Source organism: Sarcophilus harrisii, chromosome 4 (genome assembly GCF_902635505.1).
Source record: "Sarcophilus harrisii chromosome 4, mSarHar1.11, whole genome shotgun sequence".
Lineage (NCBI taxonomy): Eukaryota > Metazoa > Chordata > Mammalia > Dasyuromorphia > Dasyuridae > Sarcophilus > Sarcophilus harrisii.
The window spans coordinates 423,409,240-423,426,814 of record NC_045429.1 but is presented as its reverse complement, the minus strand read 5'-3'; the positions used below and the strand labels follow the sequence as shown (position 1 = coordinate 423,426,814).

The 17,575-nt window shown below is 39.1% G+C and overlaps 1 protein-coding gene across 6 annotated transcripts in view; it reads right to left on the bottom strand.

Moving 5' to 3' along the window:
* Window positions 1–17,575, bottom strand: part of NBPF7 (NBPF member 7) — a 226,138-nt gene that overhangs the window by 37,256 nt on the left and 171,307 nt on the right. For all 6 annotated transcript variants that reach the window (XM_023503522.2, XM_023503523.2, XM_031967400.1 and 3 more), the window contains 5 exons: window positions 12,540–12,772; window positions 10,579–11,029; window positions 7,659–7,851; window positions 6,587–6,703; window positions 908–1,427 (listed from right to left, as the gene is read on the bottom strand). In XM_023503522.2, the coding sequence (XP_023359290.2) occupies window positions 908–1,427; window positions 6,587–6,703; window positions 7,659–7,851; window positions 10,579–11,029; window positions 12,540–12,772 (1,514 nt within the window). The remainder of the gene's footprint in view (window positions 1–907; window positions 1,428–6,586; window positions 6,704–7,658; window positions 7,852–10,578; window positions 11,030–12,539; window positions 12,773–17,575) is intronic.

Genomic DNA, 17,575 nt, shown 5'->3' with positions numbered 1-17,575 from the left:
TTTCCTTCTCTATTATTAGAGAATAATCTTATAAAAATAGAATAGTTAGAATAATTGAGAACAGTCTTATAAAAATAGTTTTAAATGGATTTCAACTGCTTCCTTTCTCTTGGATATATATATATATATACTCTATCACACTCCATAGGTACACTTTGGGTTTATAAAGTAGGTGAATGCAAAACTATATAAAGAACAATAGTGTTATATGGGCAAGGAATGTTTCCATGGCCCCAGGGATTCACGGATCTTAATGTCTTAAGGGATTTCTAGTAAAAAGGTAAATGGAGCAGAATCAATTTAGCAAACAAAATTAATTCCCACTGTTTGCAAGCTCCAGAACTTCCATTCTACTAAAAGATGGAATTGTCATAGAATGAAATGAACACAAACCCTTAGTGAATATTGAAATATGTTGCTTGCATTCTCAAAAGGTGGGGGGAAAGGTGGGAGGGTAAAAAGTTAGGGTTCAAAATAAAAAAATAATTTTTGCATGTAATTGGGAAGTATTTAATAAAATAAATTAAAAAATATATTTTAAAAAATTATAACATAAATAAGCCTATAGGGCAGCAAGAAGGTAATGAGTGGTGAGTTCCCTCTTCAGTCCTATTGGGCAGCTTAAAACCCCTCTGGATACTAAGTCACTGTATAATCTCACAGCATATTGCAGTGGAAAGAACATTATTATATTTGGAATCAGATGGCTCAGAACAAATTCTGTCTCTGTCCCACTAGCACTGTGTGATGTGAGCAGGTTCCTTCCCCCTCTCTAGGCCCCCTAGACAATGAGGGGAAGGAGGTGAATGAGATGACCCTTGGGATCTCCATCTGTAATTACATTCCTGACTCAGACTCAACCTGCCTCCCTCCGTTTTTGCCCACCTGAAATTAGTTCCTTCCTTACCCTGGCCAGGTGGCTGACTTTAGTTCTTCAGTCAGCTTCCCTTCCATCTGGGACTTTGGAAGTTGGGCCTCCAACAGGGTCACTCTCTGGACGAGTTTCTCCAGATCTTTTCTGGCCTGCATCTCAGGTGGGCAGAAGACCCCCATGCTGTCAGACTGCCACCCTTCATCCTCATCCGTGAGGCTGTGGGAGGGCGATGAGGTGAGATCGCCCCCCTTCAGCTTCATTTTTCTGGGCCTCTCCAGGCTAGACGCATAATCGCTGGTGATGGAGAAAGAGCGGACCCGGCACTTGAGGTTCTGGATGACTTTGTCTGAGTTCTGCAGCCTTGCTTTCAGGTCTCTGATGTGCTGCTGGAGGACAGCAATGTCCTCGGATTTTCCATAATCCAAGAAATCCTTCTGTTTCCCCAAGGGTTTCTTTAGAGGGGAACTGGTCAGTGCTGACCCCAGAAAATTGTACTGAGAGGGTAAGCTCTCAGTTACTCTGGGGTCACTGAAGACGTCCTGTTCTTCAAATTCTGTGAAAGAGAAAAAGAGATTCATCTCAATGAGCATCTGATGACAATTATCATTTATACTTCTGTAGCACTTCGGAGTCTAAAAACAAATATGATGAAAACTTGATAAATAAAAAAATAAAATTTACCACAATAACTCTTTAAGCATAACAAGGAGTTCCAGTTCTTGATTGGTTGGGAGGAAACAAAGATCTTGGACTAAGTCAAATCTATTGTTACTGCCCTTGGGAACCCAGAGACAGGTATGATAACAAGGTTCTGACCTAGACCTCATGAGGTAGAAAGAGTGCTGGTCTCAAATGAACTGAGCTCAAACTATCGGTTTTACTTTGCCACTTATATCACCTTAGTCAAGTCACATGACTTCTATTTTAAAAGGATTGGATTATCAATCAATCCACAAAAAAAATTTAAGTACTTGCAATGTGCCAGGTACTCGGTTAAACTCTGAGAGTACTAAGGTAAAAACCCGGAGCAGTCCCTGCCCTCAAGAACTTCTCTGTTCTAGTGGGTGAGAAGAATTTATATACATAAATCAGTACATACAGGCTGGATTTAGGGAAGACAGAAATAGAGAAGAAAAGTACAAGCTCTGGGTGGAGAATCACAAGACCTCTCTAGATCTCAGTTTTTTCCCCAACATAGGGAGGGGATTAGATTACCACTCAATCAATTTATTAAGTACTTACTAAGTGATAAGCACTGTGCTAATTCTCTGGAAATAAAAAGAAAGAGCCAAAACAGTGTTTCCCTTAAAAAGTTTACATTGTGTTGGAAGAGAAAGTACTTACAGAAATCAGCATGAGCAATATTATATGTATTGCAAGAGAAAATAAAAGATAGCCTTAGGGAGAAGGCAGGGGGAAAGTCTTCTAGGCAAGATAGTGCTCAGGACCAGGAGGGAAGGGCATCCCCAGAGAAATAAAGGTCATGGAGACAAAGGGTGAAACTTATTTTGTGTGAGGGAGGAGTTCAGTATGATGGCTGGGTTGGAGACATTGGGATATGGGAAGGGGGAGAAGAATGGAAAGCTAGGAAGAGCTAGGTTGTGCCAGACAGGGGAGGAATTCATATTTGACCTAGAGAGGATGGGGAACTCCTGGGTTTCGAATGAGGGGCGTGGGTTGGGAAGGTCACCCCAAGATATGGTGCAGCTTCTAGGGGAGATGTAGCAGTAAAACTAAGGCAACCTGGTCTTGGGAATGACCTAGTTGAAAATGATATATTTCTTCCCCTACCTTCTGAAATGTAGCAATAATCCTAAGGTAAACTGGTCTTGGGATTGATGAAATAGGAAAAAATATATGGCTTTCCATAGGTTATCTTGCCCCAGGTTACTCTATATGACCAGTATGCCATATGGGTACAAATATTGTTGGCTGTCAGATAACGAGCATTTTAGTCAGTGATAACAGAGTTTCTGAGACTAAAGAGCAACAATAATGAGGTGTTTACAATTCACTCAGACACAAAACAAAATTAAATGTCTGGCTCTTGACTTAGTAACTTTTCAGGTCTAAAAACATATCTCTGGAAGGCTCCTCCCCACCTCTCCAGAGAGCTCTGCCCAGAGAATTTGAGTATTGTACCATCACAGTGTCAGAACCTGGCCACTTCTTCATTCCACCCATAAGCCATAAAATTAGCATCAGTGACAGGAAGCACTTGGTCTAATTTTTTCTATATTTTTTCTATACATTTATCTTCTTTTGCCCCTGGTTCTTTGCTAACTTCTTTTGGAAGTTTAGCTTGCTTTAGTTAGTATTATAATTACAATAAATTTTGCCCCTTGGCTTGGAGATGGGTTCTAGCCTGTAAATTCTTCTGAGGTCCCTCCTAATGCTGGTCTGAAACCTCAGCCTTTTGAGGTCTCCCTCAGTCAGATCTGACTGCAAGCTTTGGGAAAATCCCTGCTGCAGCTGATCAAAGAATGGATTTACAATGAAAATTGAGCTGAACAAAAAGGGCAGTAAAAGGTAAAAAGGTAAAAAGCCTGAAGTAGAGTGTGATGGCTGAGTAGAAAGAAGGTGAATGCACATATTTGGTAGAGAAAGAGATAATGAGATGAGATCTGGCAAAGGAGGATCTGGACATGGGATAGGGGAGGGGAGAATGAGATCTATGTGGGATATGTTGAGTTTCAGATGCCTAAGGGACATCCAGTTAGAGGTGTTCAACAGGCAATTAATTCCAGTTCTTGGGATAAATCACTTGACTGGTTGGAAGGAAACAAAGATCTTGGGCTAAATCTGCTGTTATTGCCCTTGGGAACCTAGAGACAGTTATGATGACAAGGTTTTGACCTGGACCTCAGTAGAAAGAGTGCTGGTCTCAAACGAACTGAGCTCAAACTGCGAGTTTTACTTAACCACTTATATCACCTTAGTCAAGGCACATGACTTCTATTTTAAAAGGATTGGTGGGCATGATAAAAACAACCCAAATAAGAGAAAAAGAGAAACTGAGAAGGAAGGGAGAGGCAAGTAGGAAGAGATTCAAGATTGAATCCTATTGAAAACTGAGCTTAAAAAAGAAAAAGAAAATTCAGCTGAATATCTAGCAAGAAAAGCTAATCAAGGGTATGTCAAAGGAGGAGTAAGATGAATAAAGGGGGTTTTCTTGGCAGAGACACTGCAGTGGTTTGTATTTCTTTCTCCAATTCTTTTTAAAGATGAGCAACTGAGGCAAACAGAGTTAAGTGACTTGTCCAGGATCACACAGCTAATAAGTTTCTGAGGTTGAAACTCTTCCTGAACTCAGGAAGAGTTTAACTCGGATCCAGCAATATCCACTATACTACCTAATTATCTATTGGCAATTAAGAGATTAACACTAACTTTGAAGAGAACAATTTCAGTTAGATTCATTTAGAAGTCAGAAGCAGCCAAGTGTAGATGGAATTTTCAAGGATTTTAGCTTAAAAGGGAGGAGAGCTATAGAATGATATTTGCAGATGTGGTAGATTGAGAAAGGAGAATGTAATCAGCTGAAGTGATGACCTGGGAAAGGACTGAAGAGGAGTTTTAATAGGAGAAAGGCATAGAAATGCAAAAACAAAAGATTATGATCATATAAGGAAAATGTGAAGTTCTCAAACACATAAGTAAAATATTTATGGATTATGGAGCTGCTCATGCCTGGGTAGCTAATGTAAGGTAGGGCATAAAAAGGCAAGATATTTAAGGGAATATCCAGCTCTAAGTCCATGACTCAATAAATCTTCTCCTCAGGGAAAATTAAAGAGGTCACTAAGTGGTGCTATAGCAGATAGAAACATTCTCTCCAATTCTCCCCAGCTTCAAGGATATTGGTCCTCTGGGACTAAGATCCAGGGGTCCCTTCTAGTTATGGCTCTAGAAGGAGATAGTTAAAAGTGTTATTGATGTGGGTATGGTCCCTTTAAGAATTGATTATTCCTTTCTTTCTGATTCCCAACCCCTCCCAGATGATCAATCCAGGAGCTTTTGATTCACAAATCCTGGTCCTACTATCTGTAAAAATAGAGGCCTTTTCACCTGAAATACAAGTAGGGTGAGATGAAAGAAGGAACACAGATATTCTTCCTGGAAGAATACTGCAGGAACAGCTCAGAACCCAGATTGGTTCTGAGTGCCCTGAAAAGGTTGAAGTTTGGTTTGGTCACCAAATGATCTAATTTTGGGGTTCATTCATCAGGGAACCAAATGTTGAGGTCTAGATTTGGGGTACCTAAATGAAATTAGGGTTTAATTGAGGTCTAGTGGCAGGTTCTGGGAACAGGGAGTCAAATAGAGCTCCTCTAAAACCCCTTTGGATTCAGCGCAAGGATACGGAGTTAAATAAGGTCTAGTGGCGGCATAAGAGTCCCCAATAAAGGAATTTATTGGCCCGAAAAGCTAGAATGATAAAAGAGGTTTATTATGGGGTTTGGAAGTAAGATTAAAGTCTAGTTAAGGAAATAGGTGAGGGTAGAGATAAGAGGACACTAGAAACAGGGTTCCAGTGGACAGAGGGTCCTTGGGGTGCAGCATGTTTCGATGCTCTGCAAAGAGAGGGTTCTAGCTTAACTCTTTTATAATGAGAGATTTAGCTGGAGGGGCCTGTGGCTGGAGTCCCAAGTTGGCTCAGATCTGGGTAGGGCTGGGATAGGCCCAGATCTTCTACCGGAATTCAAAGGCACCAGAATTTGCGAATCTAAAGGTCCTGGATTGATCAACTACAAGGGGTTGGGAATCAGAAAGAAAGGAATAATCAATTCTTAAAGGGACCACACTGGCATCATTATTATCCCTTCTTTTACATGTGAGCAAACTCAGCTTCAGCAGGTAAGTGCCTTGATCATGATTAACTAACTAGAAAGTATCAATTGGATCATAAAGCCATCTAGCATATTTTCTCTTTTAAGGAAGCAGAACTTTAACGTGGGACAGAAAAATAACTGGTAAGACACTAGACAAGCCTCCTATTTTTATTTTAAAGACTTTCCCTAGGGGCAACTAAGTGGTGCAGGGGATAGAGCACCAGCCCTGAAGTCAGAAGGACCTGAGTTCAAATATGGTCTCAGACACTTAACACTTCCTAGTTGTGTGACCCTGGGCAAGTCACTTAACCCCAATTGCCTCAGCAAAAAAATAAAGAAAGAAAAGAAAAAGAAAACGACTTTCCCCCAAACAGCAGAAAAAATGGTTAGTCGGGGATCAAAGCAGTGTCCCATAATATTTCAAAGATTCAAAAAGTCTTCCACATTGGTCACTAACAAACCATTTTTTAAATCTGTTCTTTTACTTTGATTTTAGGAAAATCAATTAATTGGGTATTTTATGTCTTTCTCATTGGCAGCATCAAAAACATGACTATACAAAATTAGCATTCAGCATACAACCTAGCAGATGTTCTTTTTTTGGAGATAAATGACATGGCTATCTTCTGTTATTATATCACCTACATTTCTCTCTCTCTTTTTCTTTTTCTCCTTATAATGACCACCATAAATATCTTTCTTTCCCTACAATGGCCTCTATAAATATCCTCTGTCCATATCATTTCATATTTCACATTATTGAGCTTATTAGTGAAGGGAGAAAACAACTTTGGGTTCGAGGGGCAAAGCTGGCTTTCATGAAAGGGAAGGAGATACCCCCGCCCATGTCCATCCCTCAAAAACAATTTTTTTAAATTACCAGGGCTGGTAGTTTCTTCTCGTTCAGCCTCGTTCTCACTCCGGCCACATGTCTCATATCCCAGGTCTTGGAGATCCACCTGGACTTGTTTGCTGTCCTGTTTCACCCCTGGCTCACCTGGCCAAGAAGAGAGAATAATTGTGTCTGTTACCATCTCTCCTGTCCGCTAAGCCTTGAGCATCATCATCATCACCTACTGAGTGGGCATTTATTTCACTTGTGGAGTGTGACAGACACATGGCTTGTTTGGATTCTTACACAAGTTAGTTCCTGCTCCATCCATTAGTTATGGAAGAGTCTTCCCTCACAGGATGAGTGGGAAGAGTACCAGGTTTGAAGCTAGAAGACCTGAGGGAGGGCTGTGCCATTTACTAGCTGTATGACAGCAGGGAAGTCACTTGGCTGTTCTGAGTCTGATTTCCTCATCGGAAAAATGGATATTTTCCCCTACTCACCCTAACTCCCACATGGAGCTGCCGTCAAACTCAAATAAACTAGAAAATACATTTAAAAAACATGCTGTAACCACGCAAGGTGTGACATTAATGAGCCCTGTGTTATTGAAAGTTAATGCTTACTTCTGTAAGCATCCATGTATTATTCAGACACGTGTTTCAGGTTTCAGCTCAGAGAATGGGTGAGAAGAACTTAATTTAGGAACTGAAAATCTCAAACAATCTGGACAAGTAGTCATGACATCAGTTTGTGGAGGACAATAGAGTGGGATGGATGGATAAAAAGGAGGGTTAACCTGCTCTTAGAAGGCAGAATGGACTTGGGATTTTATCAGTCTGGATTTAGCTCCAGTTCTGCTTAGATCCCGCAACTGAATCAAGTTGCTTCACATTACTATGCCTCAATTTTCCATCCGTGAAATGCGGTAAAAAAAAAAAAAAAATACCCCTTCTTCCTTTCCAGAAATACTGGAAGATAGATTTAATATAAGAGTTTTTTTTTTTTTTTTTTAAGTCTTTCAAATATTTTGAGCTCTTCAGAGAAATCTAAGGTATTCTTCTAACATCTAAGGTAATGTACAATATATCAGTTTGATAACTTTTAACCCAGGACTTACGAAATAAGACTCGGTATTGCTCTAGCTGGCTGGCCTGGACTTGGACTGTGGCTTCAGATACCAGCAGTTTCTCCTGGAGATCTTGATAGCGTTGTCTACACTGTTCCAGTTGAGAGCGGAGCTGGTGAGTTGGCCCTTGCAGACTAGACTCTGGCAGTGGCCCATTGCTGCTGACTGACCCTTGGCTATCCCCCTGAGAGAACCAGAAAGGGAGAGTTAGTCAATAAAGAGATTCAGTAGAGAAATGGGTATTTAGCCTGGAATAAAGAAGAAACTGAGCAGGTGTCTAATCACTGTCTTCAAGGATTGGAATGGTAGTCAGTAATGTTTAAGAAAAAGGATAAAATTTGGCAGATTTAGGCTTAAGGTAAAAAAGCTTCTGAATATTTAGGTCTGTACAGAAATGGAATAGGTTGCCTTGGGTGGTAGTGAGCTCCCTCAAGCTACTTTTTAAGCACAGACTAGATATTTATTCATTATTGTAACTAAATAGTACAGTGGACAGAGCCTTGGGTCTGAAATCAAAAAGACCAAAATTCAAATCCAATCTTAGATGTTTATTATAAGTGTGATTCAAGACTAGACACTTAATTTCTGTTTGCCTCAGTTTCCTCATTTGTACAATGGGGATAATAATAGCAACAAGGTTGCTGTGAGGGTCAAATAATTACAAAGCATTTAGCAAATCTGGGACAATATGTTAATCACCTTGCTGAAAAAGGTCCATATTGTCAAAGCTATGTTTTGTTTTTTTTTTTTCCAGTAGCAATATATAACTGTGAGAGCTGGACTGTTAAGGAAAGCTGAGGGCTGCAGAATTGACACTTGGTGCTAGAGAAGACTTTTGAGGCTCCTTTGCAGAGCAATGAGATCAAATCAGTCACTAATTGAGAAAGTTAATTCAAGCTATTACTAGAAGGCCAAATATCAAAGATTTAAAGACTTTGGCCACATAATGAGAAGGTGGGATTCACTGGAAAACATTTTGATATTTGGAAAGACTGAAGGCAAAAGGAAAAGGGGGTGGCAGAGAATGAGATGGATAGATAAGTGTCATGGAAACTATGAATATGAATTCAGATTTTGGGAGACAGTGGAGGATCAAAGGGTCCAGAGTGCTATGGTTCATGGGATCATGAAGAGTTGGACGTGACTGAGCAACTGAACAAAATGTTTAGGAGTGTGCCTAGTACACAGTAGGTGCTATATAAATGTTGGCTGTTATTATTATTATCATCCTAAAATGAGCCTAGGAAATGCTAATCTGTTCCTACTCCTTCCTACTCCCAGAGTTAAATCCCAGAATAGGGAAACAGAATGTCTTATACAAAAAAGCAGTAGACATTTGTCTTTTCAAAAAGATTAGAAAAACAAAAGTGAAACTCTAAAAGCTCCGTAGTTGGAGCAAAAAGCCGTCAGGAAGCCAGCAATAAGGACAATGGGCAGCCTGCTAATATATAATCAGAGGTATTATCTAAACTCAAGCCAACTGAGTATTAGAGCTGGTACAGTCAGACTGCCTCAAGGAGTTACTCATCACTTCTTAATAACAAGTAATTATTTAAATATAAATTTTATATATATGCATATATATAAACATTTATATATATAAATATAAAAATAATAAATAATAATATGTATGCCTTAGAAGATAAGTTTCCCCATCTCTAAAAATGTTTAAATAGACAACTGTCGCACTTGTTAATAAAGATGAATAGAACCAAAGAATTGCAGAGTTAGAAGGGATGTCAACATCTATTTAGTCTAACCCATACACAAAAAGATTCCTCACTATAACACACCCAAACAAAAGCATTATAGAGGAACCTCCTGCCCCATCTCTCAAGGCAACCCATGCCATTTGGAGACAACTCTAATTAGAAAGTTTTTCTTGATAATGGATCTAAATTTGCTTCTTTACCACTTCTGACTGGCTCCTGGATCTTCCTGGATCTTCCTTCTGAGTCCAAGCAGAACAAACCTAATCCTAATTCCATACAACAAAGCCTTCAAAATTTACAGACAGGAGCAGCTAGGTGGCTCAGGATATAGAACACTGATTTTGGAGTTGGGAGTCAGGACCTGAGTTGCAGTCTAATTTCAGACATTTAACACTAGCTATGTGATCCTGGGCAAATCAATTAACCCTCACAAAAAAACCAGTTTAAAAATCGCTTTCTTGTACATCCTTTACTCCAGATTAAATATGTTTTTGCTGTTCAATCATTTCAGTCAGATCTGATTCTTCATGACCCCATTTGGGGTTTTCTTAGCAAAAATACTGCAGTAATTTGCCATTTTCCTTCTCCACCCCATGTTACAGATGAGGAAACTGAGGCAAGCAAGATTAAGTGGTTTGGGTCACACAGCTAGAAAGTGTCTGATGATGTCTTCCTGACTGCAGTTCTATTCTCTAGAGCATCTAGCTGTCCTAAATATGTATCATGTAAGATAAAATTATTAAGACTAAATACGTATTGTGAATTAAATAAAGACGAGCTAAAAGGACCAGTAACTTCTAACAGACTTGGGGGGAGGCAGTAGGGAAACATCACTATTGTTTCCCAGGACAATTAGTGGGAAATGGGAGGGGGGTTCCCGGAAGAAAATGTGATGATGATGAACAAACTACTACCTTCAGGTTTTGGAGACTCTAGAAGACTCTACTTCCTACCTCCTCCATTGGCTTATCCACCAATTAAGGACTTAAAGGAGGACTTTAGGTCCGTTAGGTGGTGGTGAGTGGGTAGGTCATCAGGAAAGTAATCAGATAACTCTTTTGTTGGGTATGTTATACTGGGGAATCTTTTTGTGTATGGGTTGGACATGTTGACATCCCTTCTAACTCTCCAATGTCCAATTAAGGACATTAAGATATGATGACCATGTTCAGATTTCTTTCCCAGAAGCCTGTACTTACCTGGTAACCATCCTTGGGTGGTAAGTCGAGGACAGACACTAGGTCGAGAGTCTGGGGTCTGGAATGTGGCCTCTTTGACCCTTGGTCTTCTTGAAGCCGGTCTCCTAGGGCCAGGGGCTTCCCAGGAGCCCAAATGACTTCCGTCTTCAGACGGTCAATCTCCTTGGCCAGGCGGACAATAAACTGAGGATTAAACTTAGTGTCCCCTTCTTTCCTGTTCGGTGTCAGCTGCTCTTTGAGGAGGTTGATTATGGTATTGGCATTCCGCAGCTTCCCGTGCAGCTTTCTGATCTCAGCACATAGGCTGTCTTCTTTCAAACGCCGTCTAGCTTCCTCCCCTAGCCCTTCCTCCTTCTCCTTGTCTTCCTCCATTTCCCATGCTTCAGACATTGCTTCTCCCATCTGCTCCTTTAGCTCAGCATTCTCCAAGCACAGACTCAGCAAGGTGTTCCTGCGGGATGCACACACAGACACAGGGCACCAGGCTCAGCGGGACAACATTTCTGATGTTTGCCTTAACAAACATAACTGTGAGATAACAGTCTGTTAAAGAATAGTTTCATTCTGAAAGGGACCAAAGACTTCCTCATTTCTTGGATGGGAAAACCAACATTCAGAGAAGTCTACACCCACTTAGTGAATGGCAAAGCCAGGACTAGATTAGCAACTGAGGCTTCTGACTCTTGGTTCAGGTTTTTTTCTACAATGGGTAGAATCAGATCTCAGTTCCCAAGGAGCCAGGAGTGTCTGAACTCTTGTGAATAAATCTGTAATTTCTTTTGTGGGACAAAAAATCAAAAATATCCTTGCTTGGGATAAATTAATTCCCATACATGAACTGATGCTGAGTGAAATGAACAGAACCAGGAAATCATTATATACCTCAACAATGATACTGTATGAGGATGTATTCTGATGGAAGTGGATTTCTTCAACAAAGAGATCTAATTTAGTTTCAATTGATCAAGGATGGACAGAAGCAGCTACACCCAAAGAAGGAACAGTCGGAAATGAATGTAAACTGCTTGCATTTTTGTTCTTCTTCCCAGGTTATTTATACCTTCTAAATCCAATTCTCCCTGAGCAATAAGAGAACTGTTCGGTTCTGCACACATATATTGTATCCAAGATCTACTGTAACCTATTTAACATGTATAGGACTGCTTGCCATCTGGGGGAGAGGGTGGAGGGAGGGAGGGGAAAAATCGGAACAGAAGTGAGTGCAAGGGATAATGTTGTAAAAAATTACCTTGGCATGGGTTCTGTCAATAAAAAGTTATTTAAAAATAAAAAAAAATAATTCCCATAAATTTTAGGGGACTTTTTATTCATACATAGTGCTTTCTCAATATACAATGACTGAGAGCAGGAAAGATAGATGAGAGCAGGAATCAAATTCATAGAGCATTTGTAAGAAACTAAGTTTGGTTTGTTTGTTTTTTTTCCCTAGCACCCTGGATACCTTAGAATCAGCCAGAGCCAAGATAAACAAAAGTCCTTGGTCTTTAGACATAGGATTGAATTGGATGGAAGCAAAATCTCAGTGACCTCCTTCTCCCTCATCTCCCACCAAAGTAACTCTGGCTTGTCTTATTCCATTCCCTAGTCCCTCCTACAATTCTCTCTATACACCAATCATTGAGCCAGCAGAGAATAGTGGGAAGGGCCATTTTCCAAGCATATGCTAATAGAGTATTGTCCAATTGGTAATTAGCCTTAAGTGCTTGATTGTCCTAATCTCTGCGCATTGACTTAAGAGTTTCACACCCAACTCTTTATAAAATAATAACCAGCCTAATAAACACTTGGGTATAGTATTTGGCACTTAGTGTTTGTTCCCTTCCTCCTAAAATCTAGGTCTTCCAACTGCTCTTCCTATTTGTACTTCAATCTGTCTGGAACAGAATAAGCCTGTTGAATAGCATAGCTCTAAAAGAATTCCTCTTCATCTTATTTCTGACCTGATATGGGAAACAGAGGAGAATCCTGCTTCCTCAATCTGGGCTTTCAGATCCTTCAGCTCCCCTTCAGCTTTTTTCTTCTGTTCCAGGTGCTGATGGATTTCCGCCTTCAGGCAGAGTACTTCCTCCTCAAGACCACTGTTTTTTTCTCCTCGGATTGGGAGAGGAGGAGGACGATTAAAATGTTGGGTTTCCTCCGTCCTCAAGTTTTTCTCTGAAGCCTCTTTGATGAACTGAAAAAGAAACCAAGATATAAACTGATTAGGTCACCCATGGTGAGAGTATCCACAAATCAAAGGGATGACAATGAAGATCACCAAGAAGGAAGGAGGAATCAGACCCCATGATCTTTTCTTTCTTTGTCAAGTGCTTCCCTGGTCCATAGCAATGGCGGTAAATAAAGACATTGAATAGACCTTGTAGGGTAGAGGGACATACGTATCAGATAAGATAGGAGAGAGACTGCCATTAAACAAATGACTGCTGTCCTGTACTGGGAGCTCCAACTAGTAGAAGAGAGTCAATAAAGACAAAAAAAAAATGGGTTTTTGTTTTAAAGGAGGAGGGAAACTGGAGCTCAAAGCAGGTCGACACATAAGGATAACTGCTATCCTGTACTGGGAGCTCCAACCAGTAGAAGAGAGTCAATAAAGACCAAAAAAAAAAAAAGGGGTTTTATTTTAAAGGAGGAGGGAAACTGGAGCTCAAAGCAGGTCGACACATAAGGATGACTGCTATTCTGTACTGGGAGCTCCAACCAGTAGAAAGAGAGTTAATAAAAACAAAAAAGAAATGGGATTTTGTTTTAAAGGAGGAGGGATACTGGAGCTCAAAGTAAGTCCAGGCATAAGGATGCTATGATTCTCTTTCCCACTGTTGGAAAAGTCCACCTAAAGAAGGTTCCACACAAGAGAAAGGAAAGAGAATACCAAAAAGCAGAAAGAAATAATAAAGCACCAACAACCCTAAGGTCCTTAGTGAAATGAGAAAGATACAAAGGGAAAGAGGGAGGACAAAGAAATGAAGTCACAGAATCATAGAATCAGAATGTTTTAATGGCAAGTAACCATAGGAAATCCCTTAGCTTCTGGCAGATGAATGGAATCAAGCTACAAGCTAGCCAGGGCAGGTGGTTAGGTATCCTTTTCCTAAAAAAATCTTCCAGGATGGACATACATGGCTGTGTCTCAGGTCTAGAATTCATTCTCTCCTCAACTCCATCTCTAAGTCTCCAATTTATTTCAAGGTTCAGCTCAAGAACCTTTACTATGGGAAGCCTTATTTCCCTCTCTGCTAGTGCCTTCCCCTCGGAAAAAAACCTTGTATTTAATATGTGTGTATTCACACATATAATACACATATATGTATGTGTATACATATCTTTATATATCCATTGAACATATATAAATATAGACATAGCTGTATATGGATATCTAGCTAGCTAGCTATTTCCCCACATACATAGATACTTCTCCAGTTAAATTGTAAGTTCTTTGAGGAAGTTCTCTACTTGGTACCTTCTGTGCCTTTTACACTGTGAGGCACATAAAATACAGTTTTATTGATTGATCTATTTCAAATCTAGGTTGTTATTTAATCATTTTCAGTTATTTCTCAGTCATTTCTAACTCTTCATGATCCAATTTAGGGTTTTCTTGGCAGAGACACCAGAGAGGTTTGCCATTTTCTTCTCCAGCTCATTTGACAGAAAAGTGGAAAGAAAATTCTTGAGTGGAAAGGATCTCAGAAACCCTCTAGTTCCATTCCTCCATTCTACAAATAAGGAAAGTGAAGTCCAGAGTATTTCTGTGACTTGTCAAAGATAATAAGCTGCAGAGGCAAAATCTGAAGCCAAGTCCCTTAACCTGTGTGGTGTATGTGCTTGCTGAATTGGTTACAGTTAAGTAAATATTAAGTGTTTTAGGGTCTACCAAGTAAAATGGGTTTGATCCTACCAGTCTCTCAAGTTATCATTCTATATCTCTTCTGTTCACAGCCAAATTGTTTTTTTTTTTTTTTTTTAAATATAGTGTTCTCATTGTTCCCACTTCTTCACAAAACCCATTTTTAAACCCTTTGCAATTTGGTTCCTGACCCTACTATTTGAATGAAAATGGTCTCTTCACTGTAATCAGCTATGTTAGATTGTTATTTTTTTTTTTTTAAGTATTCATCATTTAAAAATTCTTGTCAGGCAATTCTCAGATGAAGAAATTGAAACTATTTCTAGTCATATGAAAAGATGCTCCAAGTCATTATTAATCAGAGAAATGCAAATTAAGACAACTCTAAGATACCTACACACCTGTCACATTGGCTAAGATGACAGGAAAAAATAATGATGATTGTTGGAGGGGATGCGGGAAAACTGGGACATTGATGCATTGTTGGTGGAGTTGTGAACGAATCCAACCATTTTGGAGAGTAGTTTGGAACTATGCTCAAAAAGTTATCAAACTGTGCATACCCTTTGATCCAGCAGTGTTACTACTGGGATTATATCCCAAAGAGATTATAAAGAAGGGAAAGGGACCTGTATGTGCACGAATGTTTGTGGCAGCCCTTTTTGTAGTGGCTAGAAACTGGAAACTGAATGGATGTCCATCAGTTGGAGAATGGCTGAATAAATTGTGGTATATGAAAATTATGGAATATTACTGTTCTGTAAGAAATGACCAACAGGATGATTTCAGAAAGGCCTGGAGAGACTTACACGAACTGATGCTGAGTGAAATGAGCAGGACCAGGAGATCATTATATACTTCAACAACAATACTAGATGATGACCAGTTCTGATGGATCAGGCCATCCTCAGCAACAAGATCAACCAAATCATTTCTAATGGAGCAGTAATGAACTGAACCAGCTATACCCAGAAAAAGAACTCTGGGAGATGACTAAAAACCATTACATTGAATTCCCAATCCCTATATTTATGCACACCTGCATTTTTGATTTCTTTCACAAGCTAATTGTACAATAATTCAGAGTCTGATTCTTTTTGTACAGCAAAATAATGTTTTGGTCATGTATACTTATTATGTATCTAAGTTATATTTTAATATATTTAACATCTACTGGTCATCCTGCCATTTAGGGGAGGGGGTGGGGGGGTAAGAGGTGAAAAATTAGAACAAGAGGTTTGGCAATTGTTAATGCTGTAAAGTTACCCATGTATATATCCTGTAAATAAAAGGCTATTAAATTAATAAAAAAAAAAAAAAAATTCTTGTCAGGATTTGACACTGAATAGTGTACCCTTCCTCATACTTTCCCAGCATAACCAGGACTATTCTGTTATTATTCCTGTCTGATGATGACTCCTCAGTTCTTTTGTGTAATCATCATTCATCTTCCATCCACTAAATTTAGATGTCCCTCAGTGCTCTGAATGGGGCTTTCTTCCCTACACCTGTCAATAATAAGCACCCTTGAGTTCAATTTTCATCTCTGTATAGGTGATTCCTACTTCTATATAGCCTGTCTTTACCTGAGTTCCACTGTCTCATGTCCAACTTGCTGGTGGACATCATGGCTGCTGGAATGTTCAAAAGGCATCTGATATTCAGCATATCACCATGAAATGCACTATGTTCTCCCTAGACTAGTCCGTCCTCAAAACACGCTTCTGTTCAATCTGCCACAGAGGAGTCATTCTTATGCTTTTGTCTTTCACTACCCATCTTCCCAACCCTCATAAGTAGCTTCATGAATTTGTCCTAGTCTGACCAATAACATTACTCTAATTCAAACTCAACATACCTTTATCATCTCTAAGATTAAATACACGAACTTGCCAGTTTGGTATTAAAAGACTTCCTGGTTCTCACATACCTCTTCAGATTTATTTCTAATCATTCCACATTTATGCTCTATATATTTTTGCCAAACAGACCCATTTTCTGTTACCTTAACTCATCATTCCATCTGTCTTGCCCCTGCTTTCTCATTCTGCTCCACAGGATCCAGAACTTTCTTCATGGCTCAATTCAATGGTTACTTTCTACAGGAAGCCTTTTCTCATGCCCTTAGTTAATAAGGTAAGATATCCTTCAATTTGGGGCATTTTCTCCATGCCTGGAATATTCTTCTGCCTCCTACTTTCTCTGGTTTCTTTTAACTCCCAACTAAAATCACACCTTCTGCAGTCTTTCTCAAGCCCTCTTCATCTTAGTCTCTTAAATCATTTTCTTTTTATCCTATATATAGCTTCTTCACATATTCGCCTCCACCTTTAGATTGTGAGTGCCCTGAGGGAAGGGATTTTTACCTCTTTTCTAGCCCTCAGTTTTTAGTGCAACACCCTAGCATAATGCCTAGTAGGCATTTAATAAACATTTATTGAGCAATTGAAGAGTCCTTTCTCTTCCAAAATTATCCTGTATCTATTTTTAAAATGATGTATCTCTTGGTGAAATATAAGTTCCTTGAGAGGAGTAATCATTTTTTATTTGTGTAAGTGCAAGATCTAATAACAGTGCTTTGTATTTAAAAGGTACTTGATATTTGCTGTTAAAATGAATTATAAGCGTCACCTTGTCACTTTTTTCTTTCCTCTTTTGAAGACTCATTTTTTTTTTATCATTAAGAGTTTTATCTGTTCTCTATAATTTCCTAGAAATAATGGTTATAAACACTACTCTGTAGTGCTCTTCATTAAGTCCTAATGACTTAAGTTATTTTTATATACACTTTAATTCTATCCTAGTTTAGGTTTTCATCCTAGTTGGTTATTGCAATTGGGAATCATTTAAAACCAAATGACTAAGGATATATTTAAAGTCCTACACCTTTTCTTTTTGAAACATTAACCATATAAAATAGGGAATCGGGAGATATGATTAGAAAGTAGTCTATACAAAAAGATGACTGAAAATTCAATATACATCAACTGTGCTGTGGCTACAAAAAAAAAAAAAAAACAAACAAAAAACAGGGGGATCTTTGGTTTTGTTAACAAAAAAAAAACATAATGTCCAGAATGGATGAGGTAAGAAGTTTTTTTTTAGTATTTGCGCTAATCAAATGAATACATG